This window comes from Sus scrofa, chromosome 8, assembly GCF_000003025.6.
Source record: "Sus scrofa isolate TJ Tabasco breed Duroc chromosome 8, Sscrofa11.1, whole genome shotgun sequence".
NCBI lineage: Eukaryota > Metazoa > Chordata > Mammalia > Artiodactyla > Suidae > Sus > Sus scrofa.
This window is the reverse complement of record NC_010450.4, coordinates 135,215,036-135,238,186: the sequence shown is the minus strand read 5'-3', so window position 1 is coordinate 135,238,186 and position 23,151 is coordinate 135,215,036. Positions and strand designations below refer to the sequence as shown.

Sequence of the window (23,151 nt, the reverse complement as noted above, 5' to 3'; positions counted from 1 at the left end):
ACCACAGCCACAGCCGCACCAGATCTGAGCCATATCTGAGACCTACACCACAGCTTATGGCAACACTGGATCCTTAACCCACTGAGGAAGGCCAGGGATCAAACCCACATCCTCATGGATACGAGTCAGGTTCTTAACCCGCTGAGCCACAGTGGAAACTCCACCTAACGATCCTTTTAAAAACCCAGACTCCTGGATCCCACCATAGGTCTGCATCAGAATCTCTGGAAGAACAGGCTGTTGTTACAAACTTCAACCAGGCTTCAGCTCTTTTCAGAGTCACCAGAAAGACTTAGCTGATATTACAGAATTTACACCACCGTAACAGACCCCCTGGGCTGGGCTGGGGGCAGGCCGTCACTCTGCAACCCTCTGCGAGGAGCTTTATTGAGAACAGACAAACGGCAGCTCTGATCCCCAAAGACACAACCCGGAGTGCCTCGTTGTGTCTGGCAGGTGGTATGTTCCAAAGACAGCTGCGACAACAGCTCTGGTCCCTTACGCTCTCCAAGCACCTTACTGCTTCCCATTGAGAGCTAGACTCTGTGTCCCCTCCCTCTTGAAAGTGGGTGGACCTTGTCGCTGCCTCAGCCAGGAGAGTTCAGCAGAGGTGATGCTGTGACTTCTGAAGTTGGATCATAAGGATGTCACACCCTTTCATGTTCTCTTGAGATGCTGGCCCTGGACACCCAGCAACCATCCTGTGAGGCCTGGTTGATGTGGAGAGGACCCTAGGCCCTCAAGCTCAAGCCCAGAGCCAAGAGGCAGCACCAGCTGTCCTCCGGCCTGGGTTGAGCGACTCCAGTTCACACTGCATGAGCACAGACAGACAATCTCGCCCTGGAGCAGAAGTGATGGGTTGTTTAAGTCAGTAAACAGCAACAGCCAACTCTGATAGGGCATCTGTGGGGGTGAAATGTTGACAGGAGCTCCCCCTGTGGCGCAGCAGAAATGAACCTGACTAGGAACCATGAGGATATAGGTCTGATCTCTGGCCTTGCTCAGTGGGTTAAGGATCCAGTGTTGCTGTGAGCTGTGCTGTAAGTTACAAATATGTCTTGGATCCCATGTTGCTATGGTTGCGGTATAGACCAGTAGCCGTAGCCCCAATTTGACCCCTAGCCTGGGAACCTCCATATGCCATGCATGTGGCCCTAAAATGCAAAAAAAGAGAGAGAGAGAGAGAGAAAGACATGTATGGACAATCATTCCATACCTTGCAATATAGACATGTATCAAGTCATTGCATTGTGTCCAAAAACTAATGCAATGTCAGCTATATCTCAATTAAAAGAATGAAATAAAATACCAAGTTAACAAAAGGAAAAAAAAAAAAGGTGAAGTTCCCATCAAGGCTCAGCAGAAAGGAATCTGACTAGCACCCATGTGGACGTGGGTTCGATCCCTGGCCTCGCTCAGTAGGTTAAGGATCCGGCATTGCCGTGAGCTGTGGTGTAGGCTGCAGATGTGGCTTGGATCCCTCATTGCTGTGGCTGTGGTGTAGGCCAGTGGCTACAGTTCCAATTCAGTCCCTAGCCTGGGAACCTCCATGTGCCTCGGGTTTGGTCCTAAAAAGACCAAAAGAAAAAAAAAGGTATGCAGAGGCCCGAGGCGGTCTTGCTGCAGGGGTGGCTTTGGGGAGATGCGCAGTGGTGACGAGGGGTTCGCTGTGCAGCTCACGGCAGGAATCCTTCCCTTGTGCATCAAATCCACAGCCACCTCTGCACCGCCAGGCATTTAATCCCTGGAGGGTTGACTCTGTGGGGCTGCGAAGATGTGCCAAAGGCCATGCGGGCCTGAGGGAGGAAACCACACACTTTCCTGGGGCGGGGGGGGGGGCACAGGGTAGCATCTGGTCTCCCAGTGCAGGGACAATCCAAATGACAAAAGCTTTTATTTAACAACATTTGACAAACTCCTTATTCTGGGTATTTTCCGACTCCTATAAAGGTCGAAAAGCAGAAGGCAGAATCTCTACACAGCCATCATCCCACCTCGACATTTTGACAAACCTGTGCTCATTTTTAAAAGAAACATAATACTCCATGAAGCAGCATCTAAAGACACAAGAATGGTTGAGGAGATTAATTTTTTAATGGCAGTCAGCTTAGCGAATAGCACTGGAAAGATATTTCTTTCAAAATAAGCCAGAAAAATAAAAATACTTGAAAGCCATTTGAAACCATATGATGAGCTGAATTAGTTTCTAAGACTTGAGGGGAGATAGCCAGCACTGAATAAATGCAGCATTTCATTTCAGCATTTTCTTCCAATGCAGTGTGAATCTGACCTATAGAAAGCAGGAAAAAAAAAAAAAAAAAAAGAAGAAAAGGAAAGAAAAGAAAGAATAAATGAATGAATGAATTAGAACTCATCATTTCTGTCTTTTTTTTTTTTTTTTTCTTTTTATGGCCGCACCTACAGCATATGGAGGTTCCCAGGCTAGGGGTCAAATCAGAGCTACAGCTGCTGGGCTACACCACAGCTATGGCAACACCATATCTGAGCCACATCTGCACCACATCTGCAAACTGCATCACAGTTTGTGGCAACGCCTGATCCTTAGCCCAATGAGCAGGGCCAGAGATAAGACTGGCATCCGTACAGACCACATCAGGTCCTTAATCTGCTGAGCCGCAATGGGAACTCCATTCCCCTCTTTTTTTTTTTTTTTTTTTTTTTACATTATCTTCTTCCAACTATCAAAACTTCTATTCCTGAGTTTCCTGGTGGCCTAGTGGTTTAGGATTCAGTGTTGTCATTGCTTTGGCTCTGGGTTCAATTCCTGGCCCAGGAAATTCTGTGTGCTGCAGCCACAGCCAAAAATAACCCCCTAAATTATTCCATTCCACTGCTACCCTACTGCCAAATTGCTACATATTTAAAATCTATTATCAAGTAATGGGCCAGTACAATGTATTTGGAAGAGTCAGAACCACTAGTTAAGATTCGGATGAATCTCCCAAGTTATAGTCTTATTATGTTTCCTTATTTGAAAGTTGTGTTCATTTATTTGTCCACAATATTCATTAAGTGCCTACCATGTGTCAGCACTGTTGCTAGGTGGTTGGGCAAACCAAAGAATGCTCTGTGGATTGCCAGAGCTAACTTCTCCTATCAAACTCAGTAAAGCAGCAGACATGCTAAGGTAAGAGACGCCAAAAAGCAGACAGCCCAAAACATCTTTTTTTACCGCCTGGATGACCAGGAAACTGCCCCATTCTAAGTAGGGGACTAGAGCTACTTTGGCCTCAAATTCTGAGTCACGTTGGTTGCTAAGGGCTTTAAAGAAACATCACTGACTGGAAGAGAAACAGCAGCCGATTCTCAGGAGGTAGAGTCCAAGGAGGAGGAAGCTTAAGAAAACTCACCGTCTTGACTCTGCTTGAGAGTGAGGAAAGTGCCTCAGTCATTGAGGAAAACAATCAGAAGACAAATACTAGGACACTAAAATGGTACCAAAATGCGACCTGAAATGAACTAAAACGCTTGTGCAGAGGACATTATTTTGTGCTGCATGCGGCAGGACAACTAAGAGAGAGACAGATGGTGCCAGGGCAACCATTCATCACTGGGCAGCCAGAGGAAGACAGCATCCCGGTCAAACGCTCTCCGAGATCTCTTGGGAGACAGGACTTGTACAGAGAATAGCCATTTCCAGGTGAAAATGAAACTTAGACTACAAATTCCCTGGGATTGGCAGCAAGAGGTAGAAAGACAAAATTGGGTAAGCCACAGCCCTCTTGCCCGAGAGAAGGAGGAAGAACTGAAAAGATTAAAAATGTGACCAGGAAAGCTTCGGAAACTAGGTGAATGAGTGGCTGCCCAACTGTGACAGTATTGCCACCAAAACGTTGCTGCTCTTCTTCCCAAACGGGAGCTTTGGCGTTTGGGAAAACTGGGTCAATGGTGCACCCTTAATTGATGGAGACTAAGACAGCTTTCCAGGGAAGTGAATGGCCTGTTGCCCAGGTATCTCGACTACCTCCAGGCATGTGATGTAAGAAAGGCAGGCAAGGAAGACGTGCGGCAGGCGTGTACCAAATCCCAGAACTGCTTCCCACCCAGTCAGGGTTAGCCCTTTCCTTCCACCCAGAGCCTGGGACGCTGACTCCCAACTGATGGGTCTAAGCTGGCCACTTATGGTCATTTGCTCTCCAGCTGGGAAGGGCCGGCTCATGCATCTGTGAGAGGGCGTATCAGAGAAACCAGACGTCGTTCATAAATCAAGGGCGTCCTGCCAACGTACCCAGCGCCCTTTAGAAAGCATTCATCGCTTTTCTTTTCTCAATATCCCGCTTGAGTTGACAGAGGGTGCAGTTAGGGAAACAGTACAGCCACAGGAAGTCACTCATGATGGATCCCTGTTAAAGGCAAACAAACGCATCAGCCTGTAGCCTGTAAATACAGTCACAAAATTCCTTCCAGTTGTATAGCTTTTCAGAGATTTTTTTTTTTTTTTGTCTTTTCTAGGGCTGCATATGGAAGTGCCCAGGCTAGGGGTCGAATCGGAGCTGTAGCCGCCGGCCTACACCACAGCTCACGGCAACGCCGGATCCTTCACCCACTGAGTGAGGCCAGGGATCAAACCCTCAACCCATGGTTCCTAGTCGGATTCGTTAACCACTGTGCCATGACGGGAACTCCTCAAAGCTCTTTCAAACTGCATTTTAGGTCACTTGTTTATCATGAGAATTCTGTGACGGTATTTCTGTTTTTCCGATGACCAAGTCAACTGCCGTGCTAAGATCACATGACACATCAGTGACAGTGGCTGGTCTTGTTCTTCTCCAGCCAGGACCCTTTGCACACGGTCACATCATTTCAAATGATCTGCAGGTTATGATGACAGCCTGAGTCCTCTCTCTGGAGTGGTTCCCTTTTTTTCTTTGCTAACTGACTTTTAAAATATTTATTGATTTATTTAAATATTTTAAAATATTTATTGATTTATTTTCTTATTTATTTATGTTTGCAAATGTGTGTTCATTCATTCATTCTTATGGAGGTGGAATGGTTCCCTTTACTTATTTTTCTTTTTTCCTTTCTTTCTTTCCTTCTTTTTTTTCAGGGCCACACCTCTGGCATACAGAAGTTCCCAGGTGGGGGGTTCAGTCAGAGCTGCAGCTGCCGACCTACACCACAGCCATGGCAACACTGGATCAAAGCCGCATCTGTGACCTACACTGAAGCTTGTGGCAATGCTGGATCCTTAACCCACTGATGAAGGCCAGGGATCAAACCAGAATCCTCGTGGATACCAGTCGGCTTCTCCACCTGCTGAGCCACAACAGAAACTGCAGTGGTTGTTTCTTTTCTTTCTCTCTCTTACCTGCTGAAGGAGTGGCCCTGGCCAAAGGGATTCTCTTTTGCATGAAGGGAGGGGCAGGCCAGAGAGGCAGTATTGGGACAGCCGAGTCTCGGTTTGCAGAGCGTAAAGTGGAAACAAAGCAGAGAGCCAGCTACACAAATCAGTCTCAGGACTTTCTAGGCACTTTAGAGTCTGTTCTAAGGATGAAAAATAGAGATAAACTGTCTATAAATACACTTATTTAATGTGTGCCAAGGAGACCTAGCATAGCATAGAATCCTAGAGCTGCAGAGGCCCAGTTGCCAGCAACACAAATCCATCATGTCACTTCTCCATTGAAAAACATTTTAGTGGCTTCCCAGCTCCCTCAGGGTAAAAACTGAAGTTCTTATAATGGTCGGCAAGGCCATGATAAGGTCTTAGTCTAAGGCTCTGATGTCATCTTCTTCTGTAACCCCCCACCCCCCATACACTCTATTTCTGCCTCTCGGGCTGCTTGCTGGGTCTGCAACACCCAGGTAAGAGCCACTGGGCGACCTCAGCTCTAGCACTTTCTGCTGCCTGGACCTTCCCCGCATGCGTCAGCTTTGCCTGCTTTTAGGTCCTTCTTTCGGAGGTCTGTCTTCCTTCCTTTCTCTCTTTCTTTCTTTCTCTTTCTTTCTTTCCTTCCTTTCTTCCTTCCTTTTTTTTTTTTTTTTTTGCCTTTTCTAGGGCTACTCCCGCTGCATATGGAGGTTCCCAGGCTAGGGGTTGATTGGAGCTGTAGCTGCCGGCCTACACTACAGCTCACAGCAATGCCGGATCCTTGAGGGAGGCCAGGGATTGAACCTGCATCCTCTTGGATACTTGCTGAGTACTGAAGGTTCATTACCGCTGAGCCACGAAGGGAACTCCTCTCAGGTCGTTCCTGGTAACCGTGGTTGTAATTGGAAGCCTTCAGCCCTCGATTCCTCTCCCTGCTTTATTTTTTTCCGTTGCACATATCGCCGTCCTGAGGTTACGCTCTCACTTAGTATATGGCAGTATCTCCATCCGTTAGGGTTTGAGCTCTATCACCACCGACCGTCAGGGTAATAACCGAGGAAGGCAAGAGTCTCCGACGGACGTTGTGGCGGGCGAAGGCTTAATGAGGAACCGGGACTCTCCCTCTCTCTGCAAGGTCCCCATCCATTGTAAAGGGGACAATGGCAACTGTGTGGTGAGAATCTTGGCAGGCACTACCTTTACCAAGGAATCAAAATTAAAGTTACCCCAATGGGAAGAATCGACCCCACGTGCTTCCTGATATAATCCATGGCACAGACAGCGTCGCTTCTGTGGAGTTGCTGCCAAAAGTGTGTAACCTAAGTCCCATCACGAGGAGCCATCTGACAAGCCAAACGGAGGGAGAGTCTACAAAATAACGGGTCTGTATTCATTAAAAAACAACAATAAAACCCATGAGGACTGAGAAACTCTTCCATATTGTCGAAGACTAAAGGAGCATGACAACTGCGCACGGTGTGTGATCCCAGGTTGATTGCGTGCTCATCTGAAGAATGTTTTTGGGATAATTGGTAAGGTTTAACTGATATTCATTGATTAGCTAATAGTCCCTGATTGTGATCATTGTATTGTGATAATGTAAGAGAACGTGTTTTTAAGAAACACCCACTGAGGGAGTTCCCGTCGTGGTGCATTGGAAACGAATCCGACTGGTATCCATGAGGTTTCGGGTTCCGGTGTTGTGGGGAGCTGTGGTGTAGGTTGCAGACGCAGCTCAGATCTGGCATTGCTGTGGCTGTGGTGTAGGCCAGTGGCTACAGCTCCGATTAGACCCCTAGCCTGGGAACCTCCATATGCCGAGAGTGCGGCCCTAAAAAGCAAAAAGAAATACACACTGAAACAGAGATAACAGGGCATCAAGTTTATAATGTACTCTCAAACGATTCAGAAAAAAACAGAATAGAGGAAAAAGAGAAAATAAAGTGAATGTGGCAAATTTTTAATATTGGGGAATCTGCGTAAAGGGTCTTCAGGAGGTCTTTGCACCATTTTTGCAACTATTAAGTCTGCAATTATGTTAAAATAAAAATCTCAGAATAAACAGACAAAAAGAATATGAGCTCAGTGAAGACAGATGTGTCTCTAGCATCTGTAAGAGTACTTGGCTTTGCCTAGCAGCACCCTAATAAGGTTCTAGGCACTCAGTAGTTCCTCTTGAATGAATGAACACTGGCTTATGGGTTCCCAGTGGCGCAAATGTGCCAGCTCTGAGGGGATCCAGGGCACACCTATTTTTACCCAAGGCTTTCAAAGCAACTGTGCCCATCCCGCAGGGTCCTCTGTCTGACTCCGAGTAAAACCAGGCAAGACCAAGGACCCTGTGCTGATCTCCAGCCTCACTTGCTCACCTCCAGCAACTTTTTCAGAGACACATCTATTGGAGCAATAAAAGATTTTATTATTATTATTTTGTCTTTTTGCCTTCTCTAGGGCCGCTCCTGCGGCATATGGAGGTTTCCAGGCTAGGGGTCCAATCGGAGCTGTAGCCACTGGCCTACGCCACAGCCACAGCAACGCGGGATCCGAGCCGCGTCTGCAACCTACACCACAGCTCGCGGCAACGCTGGATCCTTAACCCACTGAGTGAGGCCAGGGATCGAACCTGCAACCTCATGGTTCCTCGTGGATTCCTTAACCACTGAGCCGCGACGGGAACTCCAAAGATTTTATTACTGCAACGGGCATTTGGCCACATGGCCCTGTACATCGCGTTAAGCCCTTCGGAGGGTGGTGGGGAAAAGTCTAGGGTCAAGGCACGCCGTGGGGGCCAGTCACGGAGGCGCCGCGGGGCGGAAGGAGGGCCCGCGGGCTGCGGGGCCGCTGCCGCCGGCGGGGGCGGACGGGGACTCACCGGGATGCCGTACCGGGTCCGGTACATGGTCCTCATGGCGACGCTGGCTCCGCACAGGCAGCATTCGTTCATGTCAGAGGCGATCTGACACGACAGGCACAGGGGGAAGAAAGTCCCACAGATGCCTGCGAGGAGGGCGAGATCGCACAGAGGAGTTCGTCAGGGTCACCAGGGGCTGGCCGTCATCGCCCCGCTCTCAAAAAGATGCTCCCTCCGGAAACGGCCTCCACCGACCCTCTGAGAAAACTGTAGGTCGCCCGGATCTTGGTGTCCTGCTTCCGGGCCCCGCACTCCCGGAGACGGGGGGACATCCGCGTGTCCCATGGCAGGTCGGGTTTAACTGCGGCAGCTCCTGTCCTGCTGACCCGAGCATGACCAAAGGGCCCCTCTTCCGCGCCCTTCCGCGGGGATCCCGCCTGCCCAGGAGGCCGTGGAGTCAGAATGTCTGCCGAAGCCTCTGAAGACTGTGGGAGGGTGTTTAAGGGCCGAAGATGTTCAGCGAAGAGATAATTAGGAAAATGAGACAAGCAGTAGGAAATAAATTCCAGATGGTTATTCTGGCAAAGACGAGAGACCTATTAGGGTTATGAGACTCAAGTAGATGGCAAGGCATAGTGGTATCAAAAGCTTAAAAAAATGTACTGAAATTTCTCTTTAAAGTCTGCATAAGACGACAAAAGGGCTTAAGAAAAATAGCAACAAACAGGAAACTGTTCTCAAACATGCTCAGTATACGTTTATTTTGAAAAGTTCTGGGGTGGAGGGTTTTTTTGTTTTTTTGTTTTTTCTTTTTTAGAGCTGCACCTGCAGCATGTGAAGGTTCCCAGGTTAGGGGTCTAATCAGAGCTACAGCTGCTGGCCTACACCACAGCCACAGCAACGCTGGATCTGAGCTGGATCTGCGACCTACACCACAGCTCACATGACTTAACCCATTGAGTGAGGCCAGGGATCAAACCTGCAACCTCGTGGTTCCTAGTCAGATTCGTTCCCGCTGCGCCACAACGGGGACTCCTGGGGTGGAGTTTTGATGTGGCTGTATCCTAGATAAGAAAACCCTTGGTTTTTGATTGATTCTTGTAAGCAAAAGACTATCTCCGTGGAACTTGGAACTTACATCATATGCAAAAAAAGGGTCTCTTTCTTAACCTCGGAAGGAATGTCTGCAACTCCTTTGGCAATGGACAGACATGGCAATAGGAAACTGTCTCACAGAAAAGTGTGTTGGGTCGTGTGAAAGAATTAGAAGTCAGGAAAGCTAAAACCCTGAAAGCTTCCTCAAATGGGATGGCTGCAAGATCACAGGAATGTTGAAAACTGGAAACACTGGCCCTGCACTATAGGGAATGGATGAGGTAAAGAGAAGAATGGAGAAACGCACCCAGAATGGGCAATGTCCCAAAGAGGTAGGTGAAAAGAGGATTGACCTGGACAAGGACCACAAACTCAAGGCCAGGCAGGTGAAAGAAATGAGGAAAATGGGTTGGAAAAAACCACGAAAGAGGCCATCGTGGATGATGGGCATAACTACGGTGAATTGCAGCGGGCGGGTCCCTTTAATAGGATTATAGCTACTGCTCGGCTCCAGCTGACCTCTGCCAGAGGGGACCGAGGACTCCTCTTCCCACATTTCCCAAAGTATCAAGAGAAATTAGAAATTTAGATTGGGAAGTGAGGTTTTGAGGTGGAGTCTGATTTTTGTATGGGTCCCATGATTTCAAAACTAACACAGCAAGAGGGGTCATTGTCTATGAGACAAACAAAACACATCTGGTGGCCACATCCGCCCAGGGGTTCTAGCTTGTGACTTCTCAGTTCCAGATAGAACATGCGACCCAGGGAGAGGGTAAGCGAAGGAATTTTGTCATGTCAGCAATTTGCATGATGGCAGCCCAGGAGAAAGCAACAACTGTGTGAACTTACAAATCCCCATGTCATCACAGCAGTCAAAGACGCCGCTCTGCCAGTCACTAACCGCTGTGCCCCCGGCGCCGTATCTTGGCTGCGAAACAACTGGATTCATTTTTAAGACTGAGTTCGAAGGGGCGCGACCTGTGAAAACAAAACCAAAAATGTGTGAAACACCCAACTCAGCAGGTTGGATATCATGTAGATATCACTTCGGAGGACGTTTCACCGCACTTCTCCCGGTTAAGGGCTGTCACACTCAACTAGCTTAGCGTAACATTGCCAGACTATTGGCGTTTGTTTGTTTGCTTGGTCTTTTTAGGGCCACATCCGTGGCATGTGGAAGATCCCAGGCTAGGGAAATTGGAGCTGCAGCTGCCGGTCTACACCGCAGCAAGGCCAGATCCAAGCCACGTCTGCAACCTACACCGCAGCTCTCGGCAATGCCAGATCCTTAAGCCACTGAGCGCGGCCAGGGATCAAATCCCCGTCCTCAAGGATACCGGTCGGGGGCTTAACCCCTCAACCACAACAGGAACTTCCCTGATCATTTTTAACACCCCCCCCTTGACTAGGGGCAGGGCAGCACCCACTCCCATTATCTTTCGGCTCTGTCCTCTTCAGTCTTCCTCCGCCACGTTTCCAGAGAAGGCCCCAATCCAAGGACCTGCCATACTGCTTCCCAGTTCTGAGTGTGCACTGCTTTAATCCTGAGTGCTTGGTTAAAAATGCAGATACTGGATGCAGATGCAGTAGCCTAGGGTGGACCCTCGGTGTGTAAAATTTTTCAGGGGCAATTCGGATACAGCTGGTTCTGGAGACTTCTGTGTACGGGTCATATCGAACTTCCTCCGTCCTTCCTAATGCAGCCTCTCAGCTCTTCGCTTTGCCTGCTCCTCCTGATGGTCTGCTCTCAGATCCCTGCCCGTTGTCAGCTGGTTCCCACCAACAGCTGAGTGCCCGTACAACGGACGTTCACAGAATGATAAATGCCAGGGCACTTTGAACCGCACAGACACGGGCCTCTAATGCTTATTATCAAGAACTTGCCTTGTGACACAGACAGAAAACCACCCAGATGGAGAAGGCTAGATAATTATGGCCAAATCATACCAAGAACCATGTTTGAAAAGGCAAGGTGCTGAATATTTAACTAGAATCAGAGGGTCTCTCTCTTTGACTAACAGGGAAGATAGTGACATCTTTGCCGATACTACAGGACACGCTGCGGCCGCGTGGTTGGGCAGACCATAACTGAGCAGGCGCACGCAATGAAGGGCTGGTGGGGAGTCTCCCAGCAGTGCCTGGCACGCGGTAGACATGCAATGGGATGTTGCTGAAAGGATGAATCAGCAGAGGGGTGACAGTCGAGGTCAGGAAAATGGACAGGCGTCGCTTGCCCAACAGAGTGAATTTAAGCCTGTGCAAGGTAAGACACACATTTTCAGTTTCTGCATAGAGATGTTTTGTAGTTTTCACTATGACGGCGTCTTATTAGTTGGAATATTCTACAGAGCAGTTATTTTCCACGGGTTCTGCCTTAGAAAACCACTGTCATATTCTTAGCTGATATGTGTGATGTAACTCATTGAAATACAATAGAAAACTTGCTTATAACTGACAAATCATCTTTTTTTAAAAATTAAAAAAATTTTTTTTTTGCTTTTTAGGGCCGCACCTGTGGCATATGGATGTTCCCAGGCCAGGGGTCGAATTGGAGCCGCAGCTGCCAGCCTACACCACAGCCACAGCAACGCCAGATCTGAGCCACATCTGTGACCTACGCCACAGCTCCTGGCCACGCCTGATCCTTAACCCACTGAAGGAGGCCAGGGATGGAATCCGCATCCTAATGGACACTAGTTGGGTTTGTTAGCACTGAGCCACAGTGGGAACTCCCGCAAATTTTCCTTTTATTTTTTAAACTTTAGTGGAGGTAGGAATCACTTGATGGGGTTTTTAAGAACGATAGCCACGCAGTGGTTAATGAATCCGACTAGGAACCATGGGGTTGCGGGTTCGGTCCCTGTCCTTGCTCAGTGGGTTAACGATCCGGCGTTGCTGTGAGCTGTGGTGTAGGTTGCAGACGCGGCTCGGATCCCGCGTTGCTGGGCTCTGGCGTAGGCCGGTGGCTACAGCTCCGATTCAGCCCCTAGCCTGGGAACCTCCATGTGCCGCGGGAGCGGCCCAAGAAATAGCAACAACAACAACAGCAGCAAAAAGACAAAAAAAAAAAAAAAAAAAAAAAAAAAAAAAAAAAAAAAAAAAAAGAACGATAGCCACTATCATGGCTCAGCAGTTAACGAACCTGACTAGCATCCATGAGGACGTGGGTTTGATCCCTGGCCTCGTTCAGTGGGTTAAGGAGCCAGTGCTGCCGTGAGCTGTGGTGTACGTCTCGGACACGGCTAGGATCTGATGTGGCTATGGCTGTGGCATAGGCCAGTGGCTACAGCTCTGATTGGACCCCTAGCCTGGGAATCTCCATATGCCACAGGTGTGGCCCTAAAAAAAAAAAATGCAAAAGCAAACAAAACAAAACAAAACAAGAACGATAGATACAGACTCCCTGCCATGGTGCAGTGGGTTAAGAATCTGACTGTAGAGACATGGGTCTCTGCAGAGGTGCACTCGATCTCTGGCACAATGGGTTAAAGGATCTGCAGTTCCAACAGCTGTGGCACGGGTTGCAGCTGTGGCTTGGATTTTCAATTCCTGGCCCAGGACCTTCCATATGCCATGGATGCAGCCATAAAATTAAAAAAAAGATATAGCTCTATAACTGAATCATTGTGTTGTAGAGTAGAAACGCATACAACATCGTAAATCACCTAAAATGAAATACATTTTTAAAAAGAATGAGACCTCTTTGGAAATTTGGATTTCATTTCAAAGGTCTGCAAAGGGATTGGAGAATCTGTATGTTTAATAAGGAGTCAACTGCTTCTTAAGGGAGAGGGGTTGATAAAAAAGTAAGAGTGGTGAAGGGAACCACAGCTGTATTACTGCCTAATCGGGCTGCTTTTAAATCTAAATTGTATTTACTTGAGTCCTTCCCCAGCCACTGATTCCTCTGAGTACCAAATCAAAAGAGGACAAGAAGAGAAAAGCATAATTTATTCAAAATCTTTTTATCCAGCAAGCCTGGCTTCATTTGGGGTATTAGGTATCGTTACAAAGCCAGAGAGGATTTAACAGGACTTTGAATAAGGAGGAGAAACTAAGAGGAAAACACATCAGGTGGTTTTACAACATCTCCAGTAGGAAAATAAAAGACCCAAAACTGCAGAGACACTTGCTTCGCCCTGGAAGGACAGGCGTAATTTGCAGAGGAAGTGGTGGTGTTTAATTTCAATCAAAACAAGTCTGTTCTGCTCATTTCTTTGGCCCAGGACCCTGAGCTGGAGAAGTCCAAACATGTGATCTGGGAACAAGTGTTTTGTTTTTTGCTTCCCCCCCCTCAAAGTAACAGAAATAGAATTATCATTCATTCTGGAGACGCTGAGGGTGATGGATTGAAGGACGTGGGATCCCTGCCCGGGCAGAGACAGCGGACCGTCTCGGCAGTGGCCAGTGTGAAGAGAATCTTAGGGGAGCAAGAGTGTGGAGCATGCGGAACAGTCCAGAACCAGAAGCAGAGCTGCAGGTAGGGATGCGATGCATGGCTGGGGTACCTCAAGGTCGCCTTCCCACAACAGTAGCAGACATGATTTATTTTTTATTTTATTTTATTTTATTTTTTGGTCTTTTTAGGGCCGCTCTGGCAGCATATAGGAGTTCCCAGGCTAGGGGTCCAATCAGAGCTACATTTGCTGGCCTACACCACAGCCACAGCAACACCAGATCCGAGTCTCATCTGTGACCTGTACCACAGCTCACAACAACGCCAGATTCTTAACCCACGGAGTGAGGCCAGGGATCGAACCTGCAACCTCATGGATATTAGTCGGGTTGTTACCATTGAGCCATGAAGGGAACTCCAGACATTGCTAATAGATCCCAGAATATCCCCCCTGGACATCTCTTAGCATCCTTCCCAGGACAAGGTGCAGGATGCTACTACCGTTGGCACATCATGTGACCTCCATCTACTATCGGAGAAATCGTTACAAATAAGAATCAATTGAACAGGGAAATGTGTGGCTCAGCTCTGAATGTTACGGCTGTATCCCTGGCCTCAAGGCCAATCATCCATTACTTTAGAAAATGCATACAAGGAAAATCAGTCTAGTTAAAATACACAGGCTGTGTGTGTACTAATAAAGAGAGACTCTATCTTGACAGAAAACTGCTCTTTAACAGAAACAATACTTTAAGGGAAAAATCAGCATGGCCAATCAAAATCTGTATAGTCAATATATCAAAAAGGAAAACTATGCTGAAGTTCTTCCTAAGAGACCCCAAAGCTAAAGATTACTCCAGGGCAAAGACTACACCTTAAATATTCTCCTAGAGTTCCATGACTCTTCGAATGGCACTGGACACATATTTTTTGTATCGAGTAGCTTAAAGTAAGGAGAACATTTTCTGTGTTTGACGTGAAAAAAGATACCAGTAAGTTTCAAAAATAAGTTCAGATATCAATCTTGGAATGGACATATGCTGCCACTGCTATATAGGCAAATCCTCTCTATCCTAGTTGGTATTGTGCATCTACTAATTCGATTAATTCAATTCCCAATCGAACACAGGGATTCAGGCCACTTGCTTTAAAATCCCTAAATTCCCTTTCTTAGAGTAGAATTTTTTACACTTGATCTTAGCCAAAAGGCCGAGAAGCGATTAAAGCAGAATTTTTTAAAGCATGCTTTAAAAACACTCTAAGATATATGTGTGTGTGTGGCTATGCATATGTGTTTATTTATAAATCTTATACTTATATATATCGTGGCCATCTACGCCGACAGGAAATGGTCACGCACACAGGGCTCTCCCAGGTGCCCTTTTAGAAAGCGTGTCCTGACCTGAGTGGGCCCGAGACTTGCCTTTTTAATAAGCCTGTAGGTGGTGCCAAGGCTGCTGGTGTCTGGCCCACACCTTACCTGGCCAGACTCTGGACTGTGATTAGGAACTGTGGAGACAGATGAGCCTGGATTCAAATCTATTTGCCCCCCTCTGTGTATCCTTGGACAAGTAAACTAACTTCTCTGAGCCTCAATGTTAACATCTTTAAAATATGCATAACGTGCCTTTTCTCCTTGGGTTCTGGTGTTCGTGTGATGAGCCTGTATGTCTGTGAGCCGCGGTGTTCCCTGTGGGTCACCATGCACAGTGCACTGTGTATTTCAAACTAAATACTAAGTAGTAGGGCCCAGGCATGATTTCAGGGTCTAGAATGGAAAGGCGCCTGGAAACAGAGCTCCCGGCCCTGTGGTGATAAGCTGACCATCGGGTTAGGAATCAGAAGACTTAGACTTTAGTCATTGCTAGAATTGAGACGCTCAAATCAGATCAGATATGTGAAGACATTTTGAAAACTGCAAATCACCATATGCTTGAGAGAGAGTCGAAGGTGATGGAAGAAAGCTGAGGGTGATGTGTTGCCAACACGACAATGGATTACATTTCTATAGACTCATGCTTTTCACGCCTCCTCTCTAGTTAACAGTGGTTCCTATTTAATAGCCACAGTGGGCCAGAGCGCGCAGGGAAGTACAGCTGACAAAACTGTTGACAATATCAAGGCAAAGAGGAGTTTCTGTTGTGGCTCAGGGGGAACAAATTTCACCAGGAGCCATGAGGTTGCGGGTTTGATCCCTGGCCTCACTCAGTGGATGAAGGATCCAGTGCCAAGGCCAAGGAAAAATCATGGCCCAACCTCTTTAATTTTTTTTTTTTCTTCTTTGTCTTTTTGTCTTTTGTTGTTGTTGTTGCTATTTCTTGGGCCGCTCCCGCGGCATATGGAGGTTCCCAGGCTAGGGGTTGAATCGGAGCTATAGCCACCGGCCTACGCCAGAGCCACAGCAACTCGGGATCCGAGCCGCGTCTGCAACCTACACCACAGCTCACGGCAACGCCGGATCGTTAACCCACTGAGCAAGGGCAGGGACAGAACCCGCAACCTCATGGTTCCTAGTCGGATTCGTTAACCACTGCACCACAACGGGAACTCCCAACCTCTTTAATTTATAGATGAGAAGATGGGACTCAGCTCAAAGACTGGGTGCTGGCCCCGCATCTTCTTCCTAGTCTCTCTGGGAAAAAAAGACATGGCAAACACCTCCCAGGAAATGTTACAGGAGCCAAAAGATGAGAAAGTGGACCAAACAGCACGATCAGGTGGTCTGGTCCTAGGCTCTGGCTCCTGGACTTTGGGCCAGTGCTTCTCCTCTATGTGCCTCAGTTTGCTCCTTTGTGAAATGGGGATGCTAACAGGACCTTGCTTACCAAGGTGTCAGGGGGATTCAAGGAGTTAACATTGGAAAAGCCCTTCGAGTGGTTCCTGGCAGAGGGCAGGTACTTCACGAATGTTAGTTAAATAAAAGAACATATAGAACTTGTAAGATGTGGGTATTTCTCCCACAAGGCTACAGAAGAAAGGGAGAGAAACAGAAAATAAGCCGCATGTCCAAAGTGACAGAGTGGCAGGGCTGGGATTGGACATCAAAGCCTTCATTCTTTCCGTGAGCTCTCCCAGTAAGGGACTGTAAGTCTCGGCCAGCTTCCAGGAGCAAGCCCTGCTCAGGAATAAGAGTCTCCCTTTGCAGCTAAATTTTGGGACTGCAGGGAGATGGACAGTTTGGGACCAGTTGCTTTCTTTGTACATACGCATGTATACCGGGCTTTTTTCCCCCCCATCTTTTGTCTTTTTAGGGCCACACCTGTGGCATGTGGAGGTTCCCAGGCTAGGGGTCCAATCGGAGCTGCCAGCCTACACCACAGCCACGGCAAGGGGGGATCCGAGCTGTGTCTGCGACCTGCACCACAGTTCACGGCTACGCTGGATCCTTAACCCACTGAGCGAGTCCCGGGATCAAACCCGTGTCCTCATGGATGCTAGTCAGGTTCGTTAATCACTGAGCCACGATGGGAACTTCCTCATGTATGTATTTTTAGTATCTTGAAACCAGTGGAAAAAAACAACCTGCCCTGGAGTTCCACAATACATGTTTAGAGAACTGGTTCTCAACCAGAGATTATTTCACCTCCTAAGGACATTTGACAATGTCTGGAGACATTCTTGGCTGTCATAACTGAGGGTGAGGACTACCTAGTGGGTGGAAGCCAAGGATGTTTCTAAACATCCTAAAAAGCAAAGGACTTTTTTCTTAGAAAAGAATTTTCTTTTTTTCTTTTCTTTTTTTGCCTTTTCTAGGGCCACTCCCGCGGCATACGGAGGTTCCCAGGCTAGGGGTCCAATTGGAGCTGTAGCTGCCGGCCTACACCACAGCCACAGCCACGCAGGATCCGAGCCGCATCTGCGACCTACACCACAGCTCACGGCAAGCCCAGATCCTTAACCCACTGAGCAAGGCCAGGGATCGAACCCGCAACCTCATGGTTAACCACTCCGCCACGATGGGAGCTCCAAGAAAAGGATTTTCTATCACCCGTGTGTGTTGTGCTGAGAAACCGTGGTTTAGGCATCACTAGCAGCCGCCACAGGAGCATCAGGAGGGATCCTGAAGACTGGCTAGGGTGGTTTCCAGCAGGTGCAGGTGTCCTGTCTGCAGGAGGCTCGACAGGCCACCCCCCTTGTGAGGAAGGACACCTAACACGTACCTCGGAGCTCACCACTGTTCCCAGGGCAAGTGCTGGAACTTGGGACTGTGACTCGACTCCGGTCCCCCCAGCAGATTTGCTCACATCCCATTCTGAAATGCCTCTTTTGTGTGGCAAGTCCTGCCGGGATCCCTCTGCCCCCAGACTTGCCTCCTCTCTTCCTTCTGCTTATTGTTCCTCAGTTGACAGTTTAACCTCTCTAGTTCTACTGTTTTTTTTTTTTTTTCTTTAAACTAAATTCTTTTTTTTTTTTTTTAATAACTATACCTACAGCATATGGAAGTTCCCAGGCCAGGGATGGAATCTTACCTGTGGCTTCAACCTACACCAAAGCTGGAGCAATGCTGAGTACTTTAACCCACGGTGCCGGGCCAAGGATTTAACCTGTGCCTCCACAGTGACCTGAACCGTTGCAGTCAGGTTCTTAACCCACTCCACCACAGTGGGAACTCCTGAATGAACTTTTAATTGAAATGCAATATATACACAGTGCAGAAATTGTAAAGCATGATCGGTGAATTTTCACCAAGTGAACAATTCTTGTAACTACTTCTTTTTTGTCTTTTGTCTTTTTTTGTTGTTGTTGTTGTTGTTGTTGTTGTTGCTATTTCTTGGGCCGCTCCCGCGGCATATGGAGGTTCCCAGGCTAGGGGTTGAATCGGAGCTGTAGCCACCGGCCTACGCCAGAGCCACAGCAACTCGGGATCCGAGCCGCGTCTGCAACCTACACCACAGCTCACGGCAACGCCGGATCGTTAACCCACTGAGCAAGGGCAGGGACCGAACCCGCAACCTCATGGTTCCTAGTCGGATTCGTCAACCACTGCGCCACGACGGGAACTTCGTAACTACTTCTTGATTCAAGAATTAAGGCAGTACAGCTCTCCAGAAGCCCTCTTTACTCTCACAGGGAGTCGAACCCTCCACCTAGAGGCAACTGAGACCCTGTCTTCTAACACCAGAGGCTCCTTTTGCTGGTGCTTGAGCCTAACGTCTATTGAATTGTGTACACTATTTATTCTTCTGTTCCTGGCTTCTTTTGCTCAAATTTATGATTTTGAATTCAACCACATTGTGTGCACCAATCACTCATTCATTCTCATTGTCTTGTAATATTCCATTGCGTGGATACCCCACAATATATCTGTCCCTGCCACCTCTGTACTGTCTATGGTACAGCGCTGCTATGAGCATTCTTGCACATATCTTTAGATGGACCGTGAGTGTATTTCCTTTACGTCTGTACCCAGGAGTGGAATCGCTGGGTCCTGGGATTAGTATGTAGTGTAAACAGAATTTCGAGGTGGTGATACTGCTGACCCTCCATCAGTAATGTATGAGTGCTCCAGACGCTCCACAAACTAGCTAATACCTGGTAAAGTCTCTGTCTTTCTTTTTACTCATAGGTTGCTAAAGAATCTGGGAAGCAGGAGCCTAGGTTTAAAATTGAGGAAAAACAGAAATTATGGTTAAATGATTACATAGAATTGTTAACATTTAGGGGAAAATACAGGATATTAAATCTGAGTAATTATGTCCCAAGCAATATTTGAGACATACTTACACTAGAAAATTATTTGTTCCTAACTTGAAATTCAGATTTAACTGGGCACATCCTGTATCTCATCTGGAGGCTTGGGGAAAATGACTTTTGGTATTAGATAACACAAATGTGGGGGCAGTTGCTGCTCCCCACATAGACAGGCATGGGAAGTGGGGGGAGGACGCAAAATCAAGGGCCTCTCCTAGGTTTTGAGGGAGGCCCTTCTCCCCACCCTCCCCCCACCCCAGTGTCCCAGAGGACACTGAAGGTGGCAGTGCTTTATTTGATTTCTGTCTAAATTCTATAAGAGCTTCTCTTGTGGGAACACACCATTGTTTATTCACGGATAAAGGAAGGAAAACTGAAATTTATTGAGCAGTTTCTATTGCCAGTTTCTGTGTTGAGCAATCTTGTACACCGCTCTTGGATTCTAGTCCTGTAACAACCTTGCTTCCTATTTCGATATCTGATACTTGGAGAAGTGAAGCAGCTCAGCCTGGATCAAAGCCAGGCAAGCTCAGGCCAAAGTCAGGGCTCTTCCAGGCCACCAAGTCCTCTGCCTCCTGGAAGGCGTTTCATTGACTGGCCCGGTCCTGCACGGGCTCTATTTCTCTCAGCCAGTCTGAGCTACCCTGATGGGGTCGGGCAGGACCGCCGACGCCCACTCGCTTGGGCTCCCAGGCTTCTTTATTCCCTCCATCTCCATTCCCCCCTTTCTCCTCTGTCCACCTCCTTCTGGCTTTCAGCTTCCTACCAAGTAACTCCACGGGTTGCATGCAACCCATTTCTAGAACAAGAAAGTGAAATTAGGCCAGTTGAGATAGTCCTGCTTTTTATCGCTTTGAGCTTGTGCAGCCCCCAACTCCCCACAGCAGGCCGGTCTTCTAGTCCAGGTCTGCCTCTGCCTCTGCGGCAGGTTGACCCTCTCCATTCGCAGCACCTGTCTCAAGCAGCATTCTGCAGCTTCCGCGTCCCGCTTAGACCAGCTGTCATAGACCAGAAAATGCCATCCCCAAAATAGGCCTCCTTAAGAGAACGGTTATTCTGAGTGGACTGTTTTGAGAAACAGCAGATGGGGAGAAGCCCAGAAAACAGTCTAAGTCATCCTTTATGGGAAATGTATACTTATAAAGGAAATCGCCATTTGTAAGGGTGTCATTCCTACAGAGGGAAAAAACGGATGCCACTGAATCACAAGAAACTCTTCAAAGGAGAGGACACCTTTCTCCATAACCAACCTCACCTCCCCAGAGCCTGCCTCCCCCACCTTCGCTTTTGCTTTTAGCTGAAGATGGTATTGAAGCCTGAGTTCTAAGCCACCTCTGAGAGCTGCACGGATCCCTGGATAGCTCTTATGTATATAAGATATGAATGTTAAAACTTTTCTGTTTTTCGCTTCTTAATTATCTTTTTTTACAGGGGTCCCAGTTGAGGACACAGAAGGGTAAAACTACTTTTCCTCTCCAGCAATGCCATTTCTGAAATTTTAGTCAAAACGATGAAAACTCTCAGTTATCAGGAAATTAAAAAATGATTTGGGGAGTTCCCTGGTGGCTCAGTGGGTTAAGGATCTGGTGTTGTCCCTGATGTAGCCCTGGCTACTGCTATGGCATGGTTCAATCCCTGGAAACTTGTGTATGTCTCAGACACAGCCAAAAAAAAAAAAGGATGCTGTATAGTTGAAGGTATGGCATTTCCAAATTTAAACTAAATTATTTCTACGAAGAAAAGCCCTCTGGTCACTAGCTGGGGGTGGGAGGACAGCTTCCTGCCCAACCTAAGAAAGCCCTATGCCAGGGCGTAGCTGAGGAAACGGACCGGGAGTGAAGAAAGACTAGTCACGCACCAGTAACTGGCTTCCATCCTCCGGCAGCCTTGTCTCCCAGATAGACGCGGACCCTGCACCTCTCACGGAATTTTCCTGACCTCGTCCAGCACCCAGACACTTCACAGCAGGCCTGCCGTTTAGTCCTGGGTCTGAGTCTGTGCCTGGAGTCAGGAACCGGATCTGATACAGAATCCGGCGTTGTCTCTATCCGCGGGATTCTGCCTCAGGTACCACCGTTTATGTCATTTCTGGAATTTTAGCCAAAACAATGAAAACTCCCAGCTGTAAGGAAATGTTAAAATGATTATGCATAATTGAAGGCACGGCATTTTCTAAGTGAAGCTAAATCATTTCTATTAAAAATGCCACTCGGAAACATGTCCCCTCATGGTTAAAATGCTGCTCACGCCCGATGGTGCTCCAATTCGGGGCACTCTTGTATTTTTGAAAGGGCCAGACTGGGAACGTTTCTGACCCCAGGACAGCAGCTACGCTCCTTTCATCGGACAGTGAGGGGACTTGGCTCATGCCAACGGTTAATTTGGGGAGAGGGTGGGGGTAAGGAACACCCCACAAATTGGTTCCCCCCTCACCTCCTCTGTCACTATGCCATTGCTACTCTCTCTGGGGACCTCGGTCCTTAAGCTTCTTCGCTACTTTTATAATTTGTTAAGTGGTGTCAGGTACACATGGTTCTAGGGAAACCTTTTCGTACCCAAACCCTGTGAGCCTGCCCCTGGAGGCTCTTCACAGCATGAAGACCCCCCGCCCAACCTGGTTTTCCCAATACTTCCATGACTTTTTCTTTCTTTCTTTTTTTTTTTTTTTTTTTGCTTTTTGGGGCCTCACCTGTGGCATACGGAGGTTCCCAGGCCAGGGGTGGAATTAGAGCTGTAGCCACTGGCCTACACCACAGCCACAGCAACTCAGGATCCTTAACCCACTGAGCAAGGCCGGGGATCGAACCTGCGACCTCGTGGTTCCTAGTTGGATTCGTTAACCACTGCGCCAGGCCAGACACTCCCCATGACCGTTTCTTTCCCACGTCCAGTCCGGCCAGATTCCGCCCCCCTCTGCCGGCTTTCCTTCTCTACTCTTCCTGCTAGGTGTTCTCGTCTCCGCGTCCTCTACCTTCCTGTCAGCATCTCCTCCCAGATGCCGCCTCCTCCACGAAGCGACTCCTAACCCTCCAAGTTGGGTCTGCCTCTCTCCCTCCTTTGCACTTGCTCAGCACTTGGATGGTGAAGAGCCCACTGGACTTGGGGGTCAGAACATGGGGCTCTAACCAGAGCATCGAAACGTGGCGACGTCTGTGACTTTTCTCTAAATGACAATGATAGGATCTTCCCTTCCTTCGTCCCAGGGTCATTAAGAAAGAAAGTTACAAGAAGCTATACTGGCTTCAGATACGAGATCTGTCTAATTCTGTGCCTTCTGAGAACTCACATTTTCTTCCTTTTGGCAGGGGGCTTGTTTGCAGGCATTTCTGAGGGCGGTCACTGGGCTCCCGTGATCCTTGTGTCCGCCGAAGACAGTGCCTCCTTAGAGCCTTGAAAATACTAGGTGCCTGAGGGGGTCTGGACCCGCTGCCCTACACTATGGCACGTCGGATATCTTAAGCTGAAGGAGTTTGAGAACATGGCACAAGCAGGAAGGTGCCTCCCTTCGCCCGTCTCCCTCGAAAGCCGGAGATAAGTCTCTCATGTGAAAGGTACCCTCCTGTACCAGGAGGCCAGCAGACACGCTGGCCTCCCAGAGACGGAGTTCAGGGCCAAGAATAACCCCCTTCGTTACCTTTTCACCATTCAGTACCCCTGGAGCTGGCCCCCTTGTCTTGTCCACGCTTCACAAATTCATTGTTTTGTCTTAAACGTCGACAAGCCTCCTGCTCGGGTCGCTTCTCTGGGTCTTTAACTCTCGTCTGAAAGTTCCCGTGGACATGT

At 48.0% G+C, this 23,151-nt stretch overlaps 1 protein-coding gene across 3 annotated transcripts in view; it reads right to left on the bottom strand.

Moving 5' to 3' along the window:
• The window catches only part of LOC100524999 (placenta-specific gene 8 protein), a 36,816-nt gene continuing 15,736 nt past the window's right edge, over positions 2,072-23,151 (bottom strand). For 2 of the 3 annotated variants that reach the window (XM_013989429.2, XM_021101806.1), the window contains exons 3-6: positions 10,131-10,259; positions 8,208-8,332; positions 4,250-4,364; positions 2,072-2,290 (exon numbers count right to left, since the gene is read on the bottom strand). In XM_013989429.2, the coding sequence (XP_013844883.2) occupies positions 4,260-4,364; positions 8,208-8,332; positions 10,131-10,259 (359 nt within the window). In that variant the 3' untranslated portion in view covers positions 2,072-2,290; positions 4,250-4,259. Of the gene's footprint in view, positions 2,291-4,249; positions 4,365-8,207; positions 8,333-10,130; positions 10,260-23,002; positions 23,130-23,151 lie in introns of all 3 variants that reach the window. The other variant, XM_021101808.1, reaches the window with a different exon arrangement.